The sequence below is a fragment of the Oreochromis aureus genome, linkage group 3 (assembly GCF_013358895.1).
Source record: "Oreochromis aureus strain Israel breed Guangdong linkage group 3, ZZ_aureus, whole genome shotgun sequence".
Lineage (NCBI taxonomy): Eukaryota > Metazoa > Chordata > Actinopteri > Cichliformes > Cichlidae > Oreochromis > Oreochromis aureus.
The window spans coordinates 101,780,315-101,798,174 of record NC_052944.1 but is presented as its reverse complement, the minus strand read 5'-3'; the positions used below and the strand labels follow the sequence as shown (position 1 = coordinate 101,798,174).

General features: G+C 43.4%; 1 protein-coding gene across 1 annotated transcript; it reads left to right on the top strand.

Annotated features, from left to right (window-relative positions):
- Positions 1-14,423: 14,423 nt before the first annotated feature.
- On the top strand, positions 14,424-15,248 carry LOC120438670 (the record flags this gene model as incomplete). Its single annotated transcript, XM_039609143.1, has 1 exon — positions 14,424-15,248. A coding segment is annotated over one exon (825 nt), but the record flags the coding sequence as incomplete, so codon positions are not given.
- Positions 15,249-17,860: the final 2,612 nt, after the last annotated feature.

Sequence of the window (17,860 nt, the reverse complement as noted above, 5' to 3'; positions counted from 1 at the left end):
CTAGTGGCACCAGGAAATGTCATGTCTTTCATTTTGTTGTACTGATTTTCACAGGTTCATCGTGGCCACCTCAAAAGCGGTGAATATCACCATCAGTCCCTGTTGATGCTTCAGTGAGAAAATTGTGACTATAAACTGAACGGCGCACCCTGGTGGCAACGCAGTTCACCATGAAAGATGAAGTGGCTTTTGAGGGGCTTGAAAAGTTTAAAAGTCTTGAAATTTGGCGCACACCTCTAATGTGATGAGGATTTCTTTTTATATGTTCATTTTCCTTGAAGAGCGCAAAATGGCTCCACAGCGCCCCCTACAAAATTTCAAAACAACAGCCCCTGCTCTGTGTTTTATGTATGAGTTTGAAACCTGGCAAGCTTATTGGAGATATCAAGATGTACAAAAAGTCTCTTGGAGCAATATCCCAAATCCAACAGGAAGTCAGCCATTTTAAAATTAATGTGTAAATTTGGCGACATTTTCCCTCTTTTCAGGCCTCATACTTTGACGAACTCCTCCAAGGGATTTCATTAGATTTACGCGATCTCCTGTGTGTGGAATCTAAAGACCTTTGTGATGTTAAATTGCGAAGCTTTTACGTTCAGGGAAACGGGTGGTCATGGCGGCACGTGGAGTTTCAATCCTCGCCAAAGAGCAGTAACCTGCTGTCGCTCAAAAACACAATGTCCAATCTCTCCCAAAGGTCGCAGGCGTGATGAGACTCGAGCTCGGAAATGTTTGTTATGCCATTTGTCAGTAATGGTTAGAGAGCCACCTAGTGGGACGACTATAATAATGGTTGAATGAGATGAAATTTTAGCTGGTGGTTAAATGCATGAATTCCATCAATGTGACATCAGATCGGAAGCGCTGGTTTTAGGTGTTGGGCTTGGCTCGACGCCGGGGTGCGAGGGCCCTCATATCGCTGCTTGCAGCTTTAATTAGGGCCCGAGCACAAAAGTGCGAAGGCCCTATTGTATCTGCTCTGTTTCTTATTATTATTATTATTATTATTATTATTATTATTATTATTATTATTATTATTATTATTATTATTATTATTATTATTATTTCGGCAAATGAATCGGCCTTTTGAGGGCCTAAACATGCTCGAAAACTCATGAAATTTTGCAGACGCGTCAGGTCTGGTGAAAATTTACGTATTTTAATGTCCGTAGACATGTCCAGGGAAAATTGGCTCAGTAGCGCCACCTAGAAAAATGAGAAACGCGAGCCCCGAGATGGGTATGACCTACATGTATAAAACTCGAACACATATCTAACGTTCGGAGACGCACGTAAAAGTCTATTATGGCCATGTCCTAAACCCAACAGGAAGTCCGCCATTTGGAAGTGAAGGTGACATTTTGGCTCTAATTTTGCCATTTCCATGCCTCGAACTTTTTGCGAACTCCTCATTGGAATTTCATCGTACAAGCTTCATATTTGGTCAGTGTCAACTACACCCTGGGCCATGTTAAATTGCGGAGCTTTTGAGTTTTCGGGTTACTGTGAGGCCGTGGCGCCACGGCGAATTTCGATGACTCGCCATGAAAATCTTATTGCCTCTCGTTCTGTCATACATTGTCCGACCTTGACCAAAGTGGACACATATGATAAGGCTCCACCCCTGAACATATTTCAACTGCCATATTTGACACCAGGGACAGCGCCACCTAGTGGGAACAGGAAATGTCATGTTTTACACTTTGGGGTACAGTATTGTAATGGGTGACATCTGCAGCCTCAAATTTCTCCAGGAAAGCCTTAAGGAGTTGGTCTTGGGTTACAGAGAAAACTGTGAGTTTTCGCTGAAGGTGTGACCCCAGCAGCATGGCGAACATTGAGGTCTCGCCATGAAGAAACAAATTAGTGTAACTCAATGAAATCCAATCTGATCAGTACCAGATTTTACAGGGATGATGTCAGACCCGCCCTGAACAGATTGATATGCCCATTGTCAGGAATACGTAGAGCGCCACCTAGTGGCACCAGGAAATGTCATGTCTTTCATTTTGTTGTACTGATTTTCACAGGTTCATCGTGGCCACCTCAAAAGCGGTGAATATCACCATCAGTCCCTCTTGATGCTTCAGTGAGAAAATTGTGACTATAAACTGAACGGCGCACCCTGGTGGCAACGCAGTTCACCATGAAAGATGAAGTGGCTTTTGAGGGGCTTGAAAAGTTTAAAAGTCTTGAAATTTGGCGCACACCTCTAATGTGATGAGGATTTCTTTTTATATGTTCATTTTCCTTGAACAGCGCAAAATGGCTCCACAGCGCCCCCTACAAAATTTCAAAACAACAGCCCCTGCTCTGTGTTTTATGTATGAGTTTGAAACCTGGCAAGCTTATTGGAGATATCAAGATGTACAAAAAGTCTCTTGGAGCAATATCCCAAATCCAACAGGAAGTCAGCCATTTTAAAATTAATGTGTAAATTTGGCGACATTTTCCCTCTTTTCAGGCCTCATACTTTGACGAACTCCTCCAAGGGATTTCATTAGATTTACGCGATCTCCTGTGTGTGGAATCTAAAGACCTTTGTGATGTTAAATTGCGAAGCTTTTACGTTCAGGGAAACGGGTGGTCATGGCGGCACGTGGAGTTTCAATCACTCGCCAAAAAGCAGTAACCTGCTGTCGCTCAAAACACAATGTCCAATCTCTCCCAAAGGTCGCAGGCGTGATGAGACTCGAGCTCGGAAATGTTTGTTATGCCATTTGTCAGTAATGGTTAGAGCGCCACCTAGTGGGACGACTATAATAATGGTTGAATGAGATGAAATTTTAGCTGGTGGTTAAATGCATGAATTCCATCAATGTGACATCAGATCGGAAGCGCTGGTTTTAGGTGTTGGGCTTGGCTCGACGCGCCGGGGGTGCGAGGGCCCTCATATCGCTGCTTGCAGCTTTAATTATTATTATTATTATTATTATTTCGGCAAATGAATCGGCCTTTTGAGGGCCTAAACATGCTTGAAAACTCATGAAATTTTGCACACGCGTCAGGTCTGGTGAAAATTTACGTATTTTAATGTCCGTAGACATGTCCATGGAAAATTGGCTCAGTAGCGCCACCTAGAAAAATGAGAAACGCGAGCCCCCGAGATGGGTATGACCTACATGTATAAAACTCGGAACACATATCTAACGTTCGGAGACGCACATAAAAGTCTATTATGGCCATGTCCTAAACCCAACAGGAAGTCCGCCATTTGGAAGTGAAGGTGACATTTTGGCTCTAATTTTGCCATTTCCATGCCTCGAACTTTTGCGAACTCCTCATTGGAATTTCATCGTACAAGCTTCATATTTGGTCAGTGTCAACTACACACCTGGGCCATGTTAAATTGCGGAGCTTTTGAGTTTTCGGGATACGGTGAGGCCATGGCGCCACGGCGAATTTTGATGACTCGCCATGAAAATCTTATTGCCTCTCGGTCTGTCATACATTGTCCGACCTTGACCAAAGTGGACACATATGATAAGGCTCCACCCCTGAACATATTTCAACTGCCATATTTGACACCAGGGACAGCGCCACCTAGTGGGAACAGGAAATGTCATGTTTTACACTTTGGGGTACAGTATTGTAATGGGTGACATCTGCAGCCTCAAATTTCTCCAGGAAAGCCTTAAGGAGTTGGTCTTGGGTTACAGAGAAAACTGTGAGTTTTCGCTGAAGGGTGTGACCCCAGCAGCATGGCGAACATTGAGGTCTCGCCATGAAGAAACAAATTAGTGTAACTCAATGAAATCCAATCTGATCAGTACCAGATTTTACAGGGATGATGTCAGACCCGCCCTGAACAGATTGATATGCCCATTGTCAGGAATACGTAGAGCGCCACCTAGTGGCACCAGGAAATGTCATGTCTTTCATTTTGTTGTACTGATTTTCACAGGTTCATCGTGGCCACCTCAAAAGCGGTGAATATCACCATCAGTCCCTGTTGATGCTTCAGTGAGAAAATTGTGACTATAAACTGAACGGCGCACCCTGGTGGCAACGCAGTTCACCATGAAAGATGAAGTGGCTTTTGAGGGGCTTGAAAAGTTTAAAAGTCTTGAAATTTGGCGCACACCTCTAATGTGATGAGGATTTCTTTTATATGTTCATTTTCCTTGAAGAGCGCAAAATGGCTCCACAGCGCCCCCTACAAAATTTCAAAACAACAGCCCCTGCTCTGTGTTTTATGTATGAGTTTGAAACCTGGCAAGCTTATTGGAGATATCAAGATGTACAAAAAGTCTCTTGGAGCAATATCCCAAATCCAACAGGAAGTCAGCCATTTTAAAATTAATGTGTAAATTTGGCGACATTTTCCCTCTTTTCAGGCCTCATACTTTGACGAACTCCTCCAAGGGATTTCATTAGATTTACGCGATCTCCTGTGTGTGGAATCTAAAGACCTTTGTGATGTTAAATTGCGAAGCTTTTACGTTCAGGGAAACGGGGTGGTCATGGCGGCACGTGGAGTTTCAATCCCTCGCCAAAAAGCAGTAACCTGCTGTCGCTCAAAAACACAATGTCCAATCTCTCCCAAAGGTCGCAGGCGTGATGAGACTCGAGCTCGGAAATGTTTGTTATGCCATTTGTCAGTAATGGTTAGAGAGCCACCTAGTGGGACGACTATAATAATGGTTGAATGAGATGAAATTTTAGCTGGTGGTTAAATGCATGAATTCCATCAATGTGACATCAGATCGGAAGCGCTGGTTTTAGGTGTTGGGCTTGGCTCGACGCCGGGGTGCGAGGGCCCTCATATCGCTGCTTGCAGCTTTAATTAGGGCCCGAGCACAAAAGTGCGAAGGCCCTATTGTATCTGCTCTGTTTTTATTATTATTATTATTATTATTATTATTATTATTATTATTATTATTATTATTATTATTATTATTATTTCGGCAAATGAATCGGCCTTTTGAGGGCCTAAACATGCTCGAAAACTCATGAAATTTTGCAGACGCGTCAGGTCTGGTGAAAATTTACGTATTTTAATGTCCGTGAGACATGTCCAGGGAAAATTGGCTCAGTAGCGCCACCTAGAAAAATGAGAAACGCGAGCCCCGAGATGGGTATGACCTACATGTATAAAACTCGAACACATATCTAACGTTCGGAGACGCACGTAAAAGTCTATTATGGCCATGTCCTAAACCCAACAGGAAGTCCGCCATTTGGAAGTGAAGGTGACATTTTGGCTCTAATTTTGCCATTTCCATGCCTCGAACTTTTGCGAACTCCTCATTGGAATTTCATCGTACAAGCTTCATATTTGGTCAGTGTCAACTACACCCCTGGGCCATGTTAAATTGCGGAGCTTTTGAGTTTTCGGGTTACTGTGAGGCCGTGGCGCCACGGCGAATTTCGATGACTCGCCATGAAAATCTTATTGCCTCTCGTTCTGTCATACATTGTCCGACCTTGACCAAAGTGGACACATATGATAAGGCTCCACCCCTGAACATATTTCAACTGCCATATTTGACACCAGGGACAGCGCCACCTAGTGGGAACAGGAAATGTCATGTTTTACACTTTGGGGTACAGTATTGTAATGGGTGACATCTGCAGCCTCAAATTTCTCCAGGAAAGCCTTAAGGAGTTGGTCTTGGGTTACAGAGAAAACTGTGAGTTTTCGCTGAAGGGTGTGACCCCAGCAGCATGGCGAACATTGAGGTCTCGCCATGAAGAAACAAATTAGTGTAACTCAATGAAATCCAATCTGATCAGTACCAGATTTTACAGGGATGATGTCAGACCCGCCCTGAACAGATTGATATGCCCATTGTCAGGAATACGTAGAGCGCCACCTAGTGGCACCAGGAAATGTCATGTCTTTCATTTTGTTGTACTGATTTTCACAGGTTCATCGTGGCCACCTCAAAAGCGGTGAATATCACCATCAGTCCCTCTTGATGCTTCAGTGAGAAAATTGTGACTATAAACTGAACGGCGCACCCTGGTGGCAACGCAGTTCACCATGAAAGATGAAGTGGCTTTTGAGGGGCTTGAAAAGTTTAAAAGTCTTGAAATTTGGCGCACACCTCTAATGTGATGAGGATTTCTTTTATATGTTCATTTTCCTTGAACAGCGCAAAATGGCTCCACAGCGCCCCCTACAAAATTTCAAAACAACAGCCCCTGCTCTGTGTTTTATGTATGAGTTTGAAACCTGGCAAGCTTATTGGAGATATCAAGATGTACAAAAAGTCTCTTGGAGCAATATCCCAAATCCAACAGGAAGTCAGCCATTTTAAAATTAATGTGTAAATTTGGCGACATTTTCCCTCTTTTCAGGCCTCATACTTTGACGAACTCCTCCAAGGGATTTCATTAGATTTACGCGATCTCCTGTGTGTGGAATCTAAAGACCTTTGTGATGTTAAATTGCGAAGCTTTTACGTTCAGGGAAACGGGGTGGTCATGGCGGCACGTGGAGTTTCAATCACTCGCCAAAAGCAGTAACCTGCTGTCGCTCAAAAACACAATGTCCAATCTCTCCCAAAGGTCGCAGGCGTGATGAGACTCGAGCTCGGAAATGTTTGTTATGCCATTTGTCAGTAATGGTTAGAGCGCCACCTAGTGGGACGACTATAATAATGGTTGAATGAGATGAAATTTTAGCTGGTGGTTAAATGCATGAATTCCATCAATGTGACATCAGATCGGAAGCGCTGGTTTTAGGTGTTGGGCTTGGCTCGACGCGAAGTGCGAGGGCCCTCATATCGCTGCTTGCAGCTTTAATTATTATTATTATTATTATTATTTCGGCAAATGAATCGGCCTTTTGAGGGCCTAAACATGCTTGAAAACTCATGAAATTTTGCACACGCGTCAGGTCTGGTGAAAATTTACGTATTTTAATGTCCGTGAGACATGTCCATGGAAAATTGGCTCAGTAGCGCCACCTAGAAAAATGAGAAACGCGAGCCCCGAGATGGGTATGACCTACATGTATAAAACTCGAACACATATCTAACGTTCGGAGACGCACATAAAAGTCTATTATGGCCATGTCCTAAACCCAACAGGAAGTCCGCCATTTGGAAGTGAAGGTGACATTTTGGCTCTAATTTTGCCATTTCCATGCCTCGAACTTTTGCGAACTCCTCATTGGAATTTCATCGTACAAGCTTCATATTTGGTCAGTGTCAACTACACACCTGGGCCATGTTAAATTGCGGAGCTTTTGAGTTTTCGGGATACGGTGAGGCCATGGCGCCACGGCGAATTTTGATGACTCGCCATGAAAATCTTATTGCCTCTCGTTCTGTCATACATTGTCCGACCTTGACCAATGTGGACACATATGATAAGGCTCCACCCCTGAACATATTTCAACTGCCATATTTGACATCAGGTACAGCGCCACCTAGTGGGATCAGGAAATGTAATGTTTTACACTTTGGGGTACAGTATTGTAATGGGTGACATCTGCAGCCTCAAATTTCTCCAGGAAAGCCTTAAGGAGTTGGTCTTGGGTTACAGAGAAAACTGTGAGTTTTCACTGAAGGGTGTGACCCCAGCAGCATGGCGAACATTGAGGTCTCGCCATGAAGAAACAAATTAGTGTAACTCAATGAAATCCAATGTGATCAGTACCAGATTTTACAGGGATGATGTCAGACCCGCCTTGAACAGATTGATATGCCCATTGTCAGGAATACGTAGAGCGCCACCTAGTGGCACCAGGAAATGTCATGTCTTTCATTTTGTTGTACTGATTTTCACAGGTTCATCGTGGCCACCTCAAAAGCGGTGAATATCACCATCAGTCCCTCTTGATGCTTTAGTGAGAAAATTGTGACTATAAACTGAACGGCGCACCCTGGTGGCAACGCAGTTCACCATGAAAGATGAAGTGGCTTTTGAGGGGCTTGAAAAGTTTAAAAAGTCTTGAAATTTGGCGCACACCTCTAATGTGATGAGGGATTTCTTTTTATATGTTCATTTTCCTTGAACAGCGCAAAATGGCTCCACAGCGCCCCCTACAAAATTTCAAAACAACAGCCCCTGCTCTGTGTTTTATGTATGAGTCTGAAACCTGGCAAGCTTATTGGAGATATCAAGATGTACAAAAAAGTCTCTTGGAGCAATATCCCAAATCCAACAGGAAGTCAGCCATTTTAAAATTAATGTGTAAATTTGGCGACATTTTCCCCTCTTTTCAGGCCTCATACTTTGACGAACTCCTCCAAGGGATTTCATTAGATTTACGTGATCTCCTGCGTGTGGAATCTAAAGACCTTTGTGATGTTAAATTGCAAAGCTTTTTACGTTCAGGGAAACGGGGTGGTCATGGCGGCACGTGGAGTTTCAATCACTCGCCAAAAAGCAGTAACCTGCTGTCGCTCAAAAACACAATGTCCAATCTCTCCCAAAGGTCGCAGGCGTGATGAGACTCGAGCTCGGAAATGTTTGTTATGCCATTTGTCAGTAATGGTTAGAGTGCCACCTAGTGGGACGACTATAATAATGGTTGAATGAGATGAAATTTTAGCTGGTGGTTAAATGCATGAATTCCATCAATGTGACATCAGATCGGAAGCGCTGGTTTTAGGTGTTGGGCTTGGCTCGACGTGCCGGGGGTGCGAGGGCCCTCATATCGCTGCTTGCAGCTTTAATTAGGATTGAATCTGTTCTTGTTGAGGTGACCTGTTAGTGTTTGGACTCGTGATCACGTCACAAGATCACGTGAGGAGAATCACTGTGGTTATAAGAGGAGGACACCCGCACACACACCACGTGTCTGCTGTTGTTGTTCATTGTGTAGAACCTGTCAAAGATACAAACATGAAGAAAAATCAGCATCAAGCCCTGTAATCATAGCTGTACTACTGTTTTTAGAGAGCGTGGTGTCGCTGTGGTCAGCTCTGCTGAGGTCAAATCCACCATCTTTGTTTCAGTGCTGAGCTTCATGTTCTCCCGTGTTTGTGTGCGTCCTCTCCGGTACTCCGGCTTCCTCCCACAGTCCAAACACATGCAGTTAGTGGGGTCAGGTTAACTGTGAGTGGTTGTGTGTCTCTCTGTGTTATTCCACCTTAATAAATGACTTCCTTAAGTGCTTCTGTAGGACTGATGTAATTTTCATGGGTTGGATCATTTAAATGAAGCTGGACTCTGATGCAGTAAATAAGTTGATTGATCATTAATGAATAAAGCTGGTCAAATCCATCATGTGGACACATGTGATTGTGTATTGTAGTATTGATCCCAATGCTGGTATTAGTACTGGATCAATAACACTGGATGGATGCGTTCAGCATGGAGCCCCTGAGCTGTGTTACAGACAAACATGGAAACTGACAGGTCTGTGTCATTCACAGTCTGTAACACTTCTAAACAACAGAGGCTGACCCAAGTGCCTCAGAGCCAGGCACGCTCACATCACAGCTCTCTAAATAAGCCAGTTTCAAAATAAGAGCTGAAAGCTGTGTTTGCTTGTGTTAGCTTATTATTGTGGAGACTAACATCCAGTGATCATGTGTTCAGACTCATAATGATTACTCTCATAAATCCTGATCTTTGTATTTACTGTGTGTTGGATCAATAACTGAGATTCATCGTATCACACAGCTGTGCTGCTGCTGGTGATGTCAGCACATCTGGAACAATACGAGGTATCTGCTACCAGACTGAGCAGGACGTGAGATCTGTGGACTGTTTAAAGCTGTCCCTCCACAGGTCACTCAGACCTGATCCACACCTCAGTGATATTCTCTGACTTCCTCAGTAGAGACAGAAACCATTCAGATCTGAGACGATCAGCTGACTGATGATGTCACACAGACTGTGTTTTTCAGGAACAGTGATTCTGATGTGAGCCTGCTAGCTGACAGCAGACCTGATGAAACCACATGTTCACATCTGTGAGGACAGACTGGACTCTTTGACTGCACCTTGGTTCTCCTCAGAGGTCTGTACAGGAGCATGTCCACCCCCACTGAAGATCTCAGTCACTGTGAAACATAGAAACCTGCTTTCATTTTCACATGATGAGCTTCCAACAATGAGTGAAACAGTAAGAGCATGTGGAGAGTTTGGAAACATCCCATTATGAAAGAGAAATCAAACATTTGGATTCATTTTAATGAGCTCAGACTTGTTGAAAATGCAGAGGAGCTGGTTGTGAACTGAGCTTCAGAGAAACACAACATACTGAGATTCACTGTGAAGCTTTGAGTGGAAAAAGACAGAAAACAACATGTGGATCCTGGAATAATGGGAGCTTCCATCTTTAAAGGACTTAAGAGGAAGAAGTTTACAAGGAATCATTTAGAAGAGTTTCAAACATCAACTGATTGAATCCATGAATGTGAAAACGTGTTTGTGAGTGAAAGAGACAGACATGTACAGACTGAACTATCTGTTCAACAGTCAGAGTGTTTCTCTAACAGGAGACACTCTTTACACTCCACTCAGCACAGGGACACTGAGGCACCACGAGACCAGAATCCAAACCCTGGATAAAGAGTTTGAGTGAATGTGGTGTTGAAGGTGTGGAGGTGGATCAGAGTGTCAGAGGAGACTCTGTAGAAGGACAGAGTGCCAGCAGGACAGTCCACATACACTGCTGCTCTGTTAGAGACAGAGGAGGAGGAGGAGGAGGAGGAGGAGGAGGAGATGGATGTTCGACTGTTATTGTGCCTGACAGAACGAGGATCATCATCAGTGCAGTCCAGACTCCAGGACTGATCATTCCATCCAAACCAACAGTCATCACTGACTCCTTTCCTTCTGATGCTTCTGTAACTCACTGATATATAAACGTATCCTCTCCACTCGACCTCCCAGTAACAGCGACCAGTCAGACCATTTCTACACAGCAGCTGAGGACTAAAACCATCAAATCTGTCTGGATGATCAGGATATGACTGAACCTCCTCCACATGTGTCACCTTCCTGTTGTTGTCAGACAGTTGGAGCTTTGTGTTCACTGTGTTTGTGTCGATTGTGAGTTGACAGGAATCTGATGGAGAGAACAAACACAATCCAGCTGCAGTTATTGATCCATCATCTGTTCATTGATTGACACTTTGATGATGACTCCTGACATGATGAAGATGGTTGAATGTGTGCTGCTTTGTTTTCATGAATCCCATTAAAAACACACTTACACTTCCTCAGACCTGGTCTCAACCATCGGACTCCAGCAGGCTCCACCCTGAAAGGAGGAGGGGGGTCAGAGCAGAGTCTCTTTCAGCGTGCACACATGGACATTACATGGCTCTCATACACACACTGTTAGACACAGATAAAGGAACAGTTCCTGGATCTGTCAGTACACCACTGTATTGAATGAAACATGACTGATTCAAACTGTGACCTTCATTATCTTTATATTCCTCTTCTGTTTAGCTGGAAAGGACACCTCCCTGCCTTTGCTGCCAGCTATTTTTCTCCTCTCGGTGTCAGTGTGGTTACTGTACATGACCTCTGACCTCTGAGTGAGTGCAGAGTTGCTTTCATGTGTTTTAATGCCACCTGAATCCTGTTCATGTTCTGATTTAAAAGCAGATTTCTCAACATGCACACAGAGACATTTCTGCCTCTGTCACACAAACAGTCAACCAGTGAATTTGTTTTTGAATATTTCATGTTGAAACTATTGAGGGACCAGTGTATTTCCTCAGCAAACACTCTGATCCTCATGTTAGTGCACTGAATCATTCTGCTGTCAGCTGACATCACTGAGAGTCACCTGTCAGTCTCCTTCTGTCCTCTGAAAGTCTGAACATTCATTTGTCATTAAGATTACTTGCAGTCTGAGTTATTGTCACATTACTTACAACTCAATGAAGACAAACTGGGAAGTAGAAAATCATTCATGTTACAATATTTATTCCATCAAAATAGAACAAGAAACATTAACCTGTGACTGCTGTTGGTTAGCATACAAAGTTAAAATAATCAAATGAACAACAGCAGCATCTCTGACTGTGCTAATACAAACTTAAATATGTGAAGAAGGCAGCTAAAGATTTAACTACATACACTTAACTGTGGTATAAACACTATTGTGGACCAATACATTAATTGATCCATGATCCATGCATGATCCACATGAAGATCCCACATTATGAACCTCGCTGACATAACTCTCCATTCAACAGCTCTGCTTTCTGAGCTCATGTAACCATGGTAACTCAACAGCTCATCTGATACAGCTAATGACAGTTAAGGAGCTGAGTAATTTCAATATTATCACCTGATACGTTTGAATCTCCTCTCTCTCTCTCTCTCTGTGACAGACCATAGTGCCACCTCTCACTGCTAGCTAACAGGAAGCTAACGACACTATCCTAATTGTACTGCTGTAGATGATTAGTAGCAAAGCATATTTTGTCAAACATTAATCACTCTCAGTTTAACTGTAGGCTTTATTTGAAGTGTTCTCAGGGTAAACTTACTGTGGGACAGCTCTTTGGGGCCATTAGCAGGGTTTAGAGCTCTAGTTAGCGCTGTTAGAGGCTAATGCTAATCTGAGGTCAATTAACATTAGACACTAATGCTAATACCATTCTCTTGCTTTCTAACAAGGTGGGCAGCTAATGCTAAGAAGGCTGCTTTGCACCACTCTGGATTTGTGTGACCATGATGTAGACCTGATTAACCTGACGACAGTAGCGGTTTTAGATACGGGCGACACGGGCGGTTGCCCGGGGCGGCATCGTGGTGGGGGGCGACATCACGGGCATCGGCAAAAAAAAAATTGCTCGTACTCATGCTGCCCCGACATCAGCCAGCGCATATTGGGAATGGCAGAGGCACCGATCGGTTTTCTATCGCCCATTTGCTGGGAGTAAGGGCGCCCTCCGTTTGTGAGGTGCGCCTGCTGCTTGCGGCACAGGAAGGAGAGGGCGGGGCGGCGTTGGATTCTCTGGCTGGCTGGAGCAGCATCTAATAACCAACTCGCAAAATAAAACAAAATAAAAACAAACCAACAAACACGAAAACACCAGACATTATGATACAGACTTATAATTTGCACCGATGTTTTTTCAAAATTCTATATGTGAAAAGTGAGCGCGAGAGCCCTAGCACCCACGTGACTCCCGTTACACATCACCATAGCAACTAAACAAATGAAAACCCAGTGATCATTAAAATTCAACACATTTAATTATGGCTCCTACAAGGAGGAACGAGCAAAAGATACAGGTAAGCAGATGTGTCATTGGATAATGGCAGGTCATGTATCCTAAAATATTAAGAATCAGAATACTTTCTTAATCCCTAAGGGAATTATCTGGGTTACAGTTCCTCCAAGAAGAAATGGTAAAAATAGTAACAGTAACAGACCAAACTCCAAACAATATATACAATAATATAATATTAATTAGTCAGTGTCAATTGTTGATTTGTCCTGTTCTCATTGTATGACGAATTATGATGTCTGTTTAGTAGCTGTTTGCATACACTCAACAAATGGCATGTGGAAACTGACCGAACTGAACTTTGAAAAACCCTGTTTGTGTGTCACCAAATACCATTTTAATATTTTTTAGCCGAGAATGTAATGGTTTAATCTTCAGATATCTGGTTGGTTTGTCAAGATACAGCCTCTTTGCAAAAGTGCGTCGATGATTTCGGAGATGTCTGCCCAGCCCAGTCTAGTCTCACGGCAAAGCGTGGGATAGACCTGCTCGCCTCCCAAGCAATCGAGCTGTTATTACCGCCAATAAAGCGCAGGCCCCAGTACACAGCTGCCATAACCTCCGCTGTACACTGACTTCATTTACTGAGGTTATATTTATCAGTTTTTATTTCCTGATGTTCGTATGTGTCATACCTGTTCTGAATTATAACTAACATTAAAAACATTTTTAAGGAGGAGAGAGAGCAAATAAATCCGATTAACATCTGAACCTTCCTACCTCTGCCAGCGCCTCTTGGTGGCTCTGTCACTTGGTGTTCGCTCTCTCTGCGGTAGAGTATGACTTCCTGTTCCTGCTCAAACACAGTGGTGTTTTTGAGTAGCTTATCTGCTTAGCAATTTAATTAAAAACTGTTAGATACATTCTTTTATCATAGTATAATCTTCACGTGCTTCATCCGAAGCACCTCCCAGCCCATTGTTCCTTCAGTGGGCTGGTTTCAGTCATTATGCAAATGTACTGTTTATAAGATTTGGGGAAACCTGCAGTCAGCTGAGACTGAAGAAGTCACTTGGATGAGTGACAAAACCCACAAAACGCTACCTCCAGATGAACAGAATCAACTTTTGGAGATTTACTTTCCTGGATGATTGAGAATGCATCAAGATGTTCATCCGAAGCACACTTTCTGTGTACTCACTATCTAATTTATAGCCAAAGTATTCACTCACTGTGTCTTTCCTGTTTTGCTAGCTTAGCTTAGCTCGTAGCCAACTCGCTAGCACCATGGCCTCTTCACCTGTCCCTCCTGGACTTTCCTGCTCATTGTGTCAGATGTTTAGCTACTCCTCGGCCTCCTTTAGCAGTAATGATACCTGTAACAAATGTAGCATATTTGCAGCTCTGGGGGCCAGGATTACTGAATTGGAGACTCGGCTTCACACCCTTCATTCACCCGTAGCTAGCCAGGCCCCTGTAGCTGGTGCAACCAAAGATAGCGTAGGCCCCGCTAGCTGTTCCCCGGCAGACCCCAAGCAGCTGGGGAAAGAGGGTGGCTGGGTGACGGTGAGGAGGAAGCAGAGTCCTAAACTTAAGCCCCAGGTACACCACCAACCTGTTCATGTGTCTAACCGTTTTTCCCCACTCGGCGACACACCCGCCGGGGGTCAAACTCTGGTAATTGGCGATTCTGTTCTCAGACATGTGAAGCTAGAGACACCGGCAACCATAGTCAATTGTCTTCCAGGGGCCAGAGCAGGCGACATTGAGGGAAATTTAAAACTGCTGACTAAGGGTAAACGTAAATACAGTAAGATCATAATTCACGTCGGCAGTAATGACACCCGGTTACACCAATCGGAGGTCACTAAAATCAATATTGAATCAGTGTGTAACTTTGCCAAAACAACGTGGAACTCTGTAGTTTTCTCTGGTCCCCTCCCCAATCAGACCAGGAGTGACATGTTTAGCCGCATGTTCTCCTTAAATTGCTGGCTGTCTGAGTGGTGTCCAAAAAACGATGTGGGCTTCATAGATAATTGGCAAACCTTCTGGAGGAAACCTGGTCTTGTTAGGAGAGACGGCATCCATCCCACTTTGGATGGAGCAGCTCTCATTTCTAGAAATATGGACAAATTAGTAAAAAAAACCCAAAATATGACTATCCAGAGTTGGGACCAGGAAGCAGAGTTGCAGTCTTACACGCCTCTCTGCTGCTTCTCTCCTCCTGCTACCCCCCCAAAAACCCATCTCCACAGAGACTGTGTCAGCTCCCAAACAGACAAAAAACAAACTAAAAACCAACAACAAACAACTTAAACATAAAAAATCACAAAGAAAGAACAATACAGTATCCACATCTGAACCAAAGAGTAAAACAGTGAAATGTGGATTATTAAATATTAGGTCTTTCTCCTCCAAGTCTCTGTTAGTACATGACTTAAAAATTCATCAACAAATTGATTTACTCTGCCTTACAGAAACCTGGTTGCAGCAGGATGATTATGTTAGTTTAAATGAATCAACACTCCCGAGTCATTCTAACTACCAGAAACCTCGAAGCACAGGCCGAGGGGGAGGTGTGGCAGCAATTTTTCACACCAGCCTATTAATTAACGGAAGACCAAGACAGACTTTTAATTCATTTGAAAGCCCAATGCTTAGCCTTGTCCACCCCAGCTGTAAAACTCAGAAACCAGTCTTACTTGTTCTCATCTATCGTCCACCTGGGCCTTACACAGAGTTTCTCTCTGATTTCTCAGACTTTTTATCTGATTTAGTGCTCAGCTCAGATAAAATAATTATTGTGGGTGATTTTAACATCCATGTAGATGCTAAAAATGACAGCCTCAACATGGCATTTAATCTGTTATTAGACTCAATTGGCTTCTCTCAAAATGTAAAAGAACCCACCCACCACTTTAATCACACTCTAGATCTTGTTTTAACATATGGCATAGAAACTGAACATTTAACAGTGTTTCCTGAAAACCCTCTGCTGTCTGATCATTTCCTGATAACATTTACATTTACAATAATTGATTACACAGCAGTGGAGAGTAGACTTCATCACAGTAGATGTCTTTCTGAAAGCGCTGTTACTAAGTTTAAGAATATAATCCACCCATTGTTATCATCTTCAATGCCCTGTACCAACATAGAGCAGAGCAGCTACCTGAACGCTACTCCAACAGAGGTTGATCATCTTGTTAATAATTTTATCTCCTCACTACGTACGACTTTGGATACTCTAGCTCCAGTAAAAAAAATAAGGCCTTAAATCAGAAGTACCTGACTCTGTGGTATAATTCTCAAACACGTAGCCTAAAGCAGATAACTCGTAAGCTGGAGAGGAAATGGTCTAAGGAGCTTGGAAAGAAAAGGGTCTGGACTTCTTTAAGTTGCTTGAAGACATTTCACCTCTCATCCGAGAAGCTTCTTCAGTTCTAGGGTCAAATGGTGGAGAGTCCCAGATTTAAGCCCTGTGGGAGTAACCCCCCGAGAGGGGCCAATGGACCCCCTAATGATCCTCTACCTAATCACATGAGCCAAGGTGTGAAAGTGGGTGTGGGTCACAATCAGCCAAGGTTTCGAGTGAGCTCATTGTGAATCCTAGCCCCATGTGATTTCCTGAGGTCAGATGGCCCAGGATGTGTTCCAGAGGGTGATGGGAGTCAAAGAGGAGGTACTGGTCCATGTGTGTGGGCTTCCGGTAAACTTCAATGTTGAGGTTGCCATTCTCTTCAATGTGCACAGCACAGTCCAGGAAAGGCAAACAGTTATCCTTTGTGTCTTCCCTGGTGAACTTGATGTTTTTATCCACAGCGTAATGTGCACAGTGAAGAATTCCACTTCCTGTGTTTTGATTTTGACCCAGGTGTCGTCTACATATCTGTACCAGTGGCTGGGTACTCTCCCTTTAAAAGAGACAAGAGCCTTTCCTTCCACTTCCTCCATGTAATGGTTGGCTACAATAGGTGACACGGGGGAGCCCATGGCACAGCCATGTTTTTGTCTGTAGAAACCCTCGTTGTATTTGAAATATGTGGTGGTAAGGCAGAGGTCTAACAGTGTGCAAATCTGATCGGGTGTGAAGTTGGTTCTGTCTTCCAAGGAGCTGTCTTCTTGTAGTCGTTTCCTGACAGTCTCCACTGCCTCCGTGGTGGGTATGCAAGTGAAGAGAGAGACTACATCAAAGGACACCATGGTTTCATCTGGATCCAGGGTAAGTTTCTGGACCTTGTCTGTGAAGTCGGTGAAGTTGGTGGAGGAAATGGCGTGTCACAAATTTAGAAGATCATCATTTAGCCTGGAGAAATAGTTTGCTGCTTTATAAGAAAGCCCTCCGCAAAGCCAGAACATCTTACTATTCATCACCGATTGAAGAAAATAAGAACAATCCCAGGTTTCTCTTCAGCACTGTAGCCAGGCTGACAAAAAGTCAGAGCTCTACTGAGCCAACCATCCCTTTAACGTTAACTAGTAATGACTTCATGAACTTCTTCACAAAAAAAATTTTAATCATTAGAGAAAAAATTACCAATAATCATCCCACAGATGTAATATTATCTACAGCTACTTTTAGTATCATTGATATTCATTTAGACTCTTTTTCTCCAAGTGATCTTTCTGAGTTAACTTCAATAATTACTTCCTCCAAACCATCAACATGTCTTTTAGACCCCATTCCTACAAAACTGCTCAAAGACGTCCTGCCATTAATTAATGCTTCGATCTTAAATATGATCAACCTATCT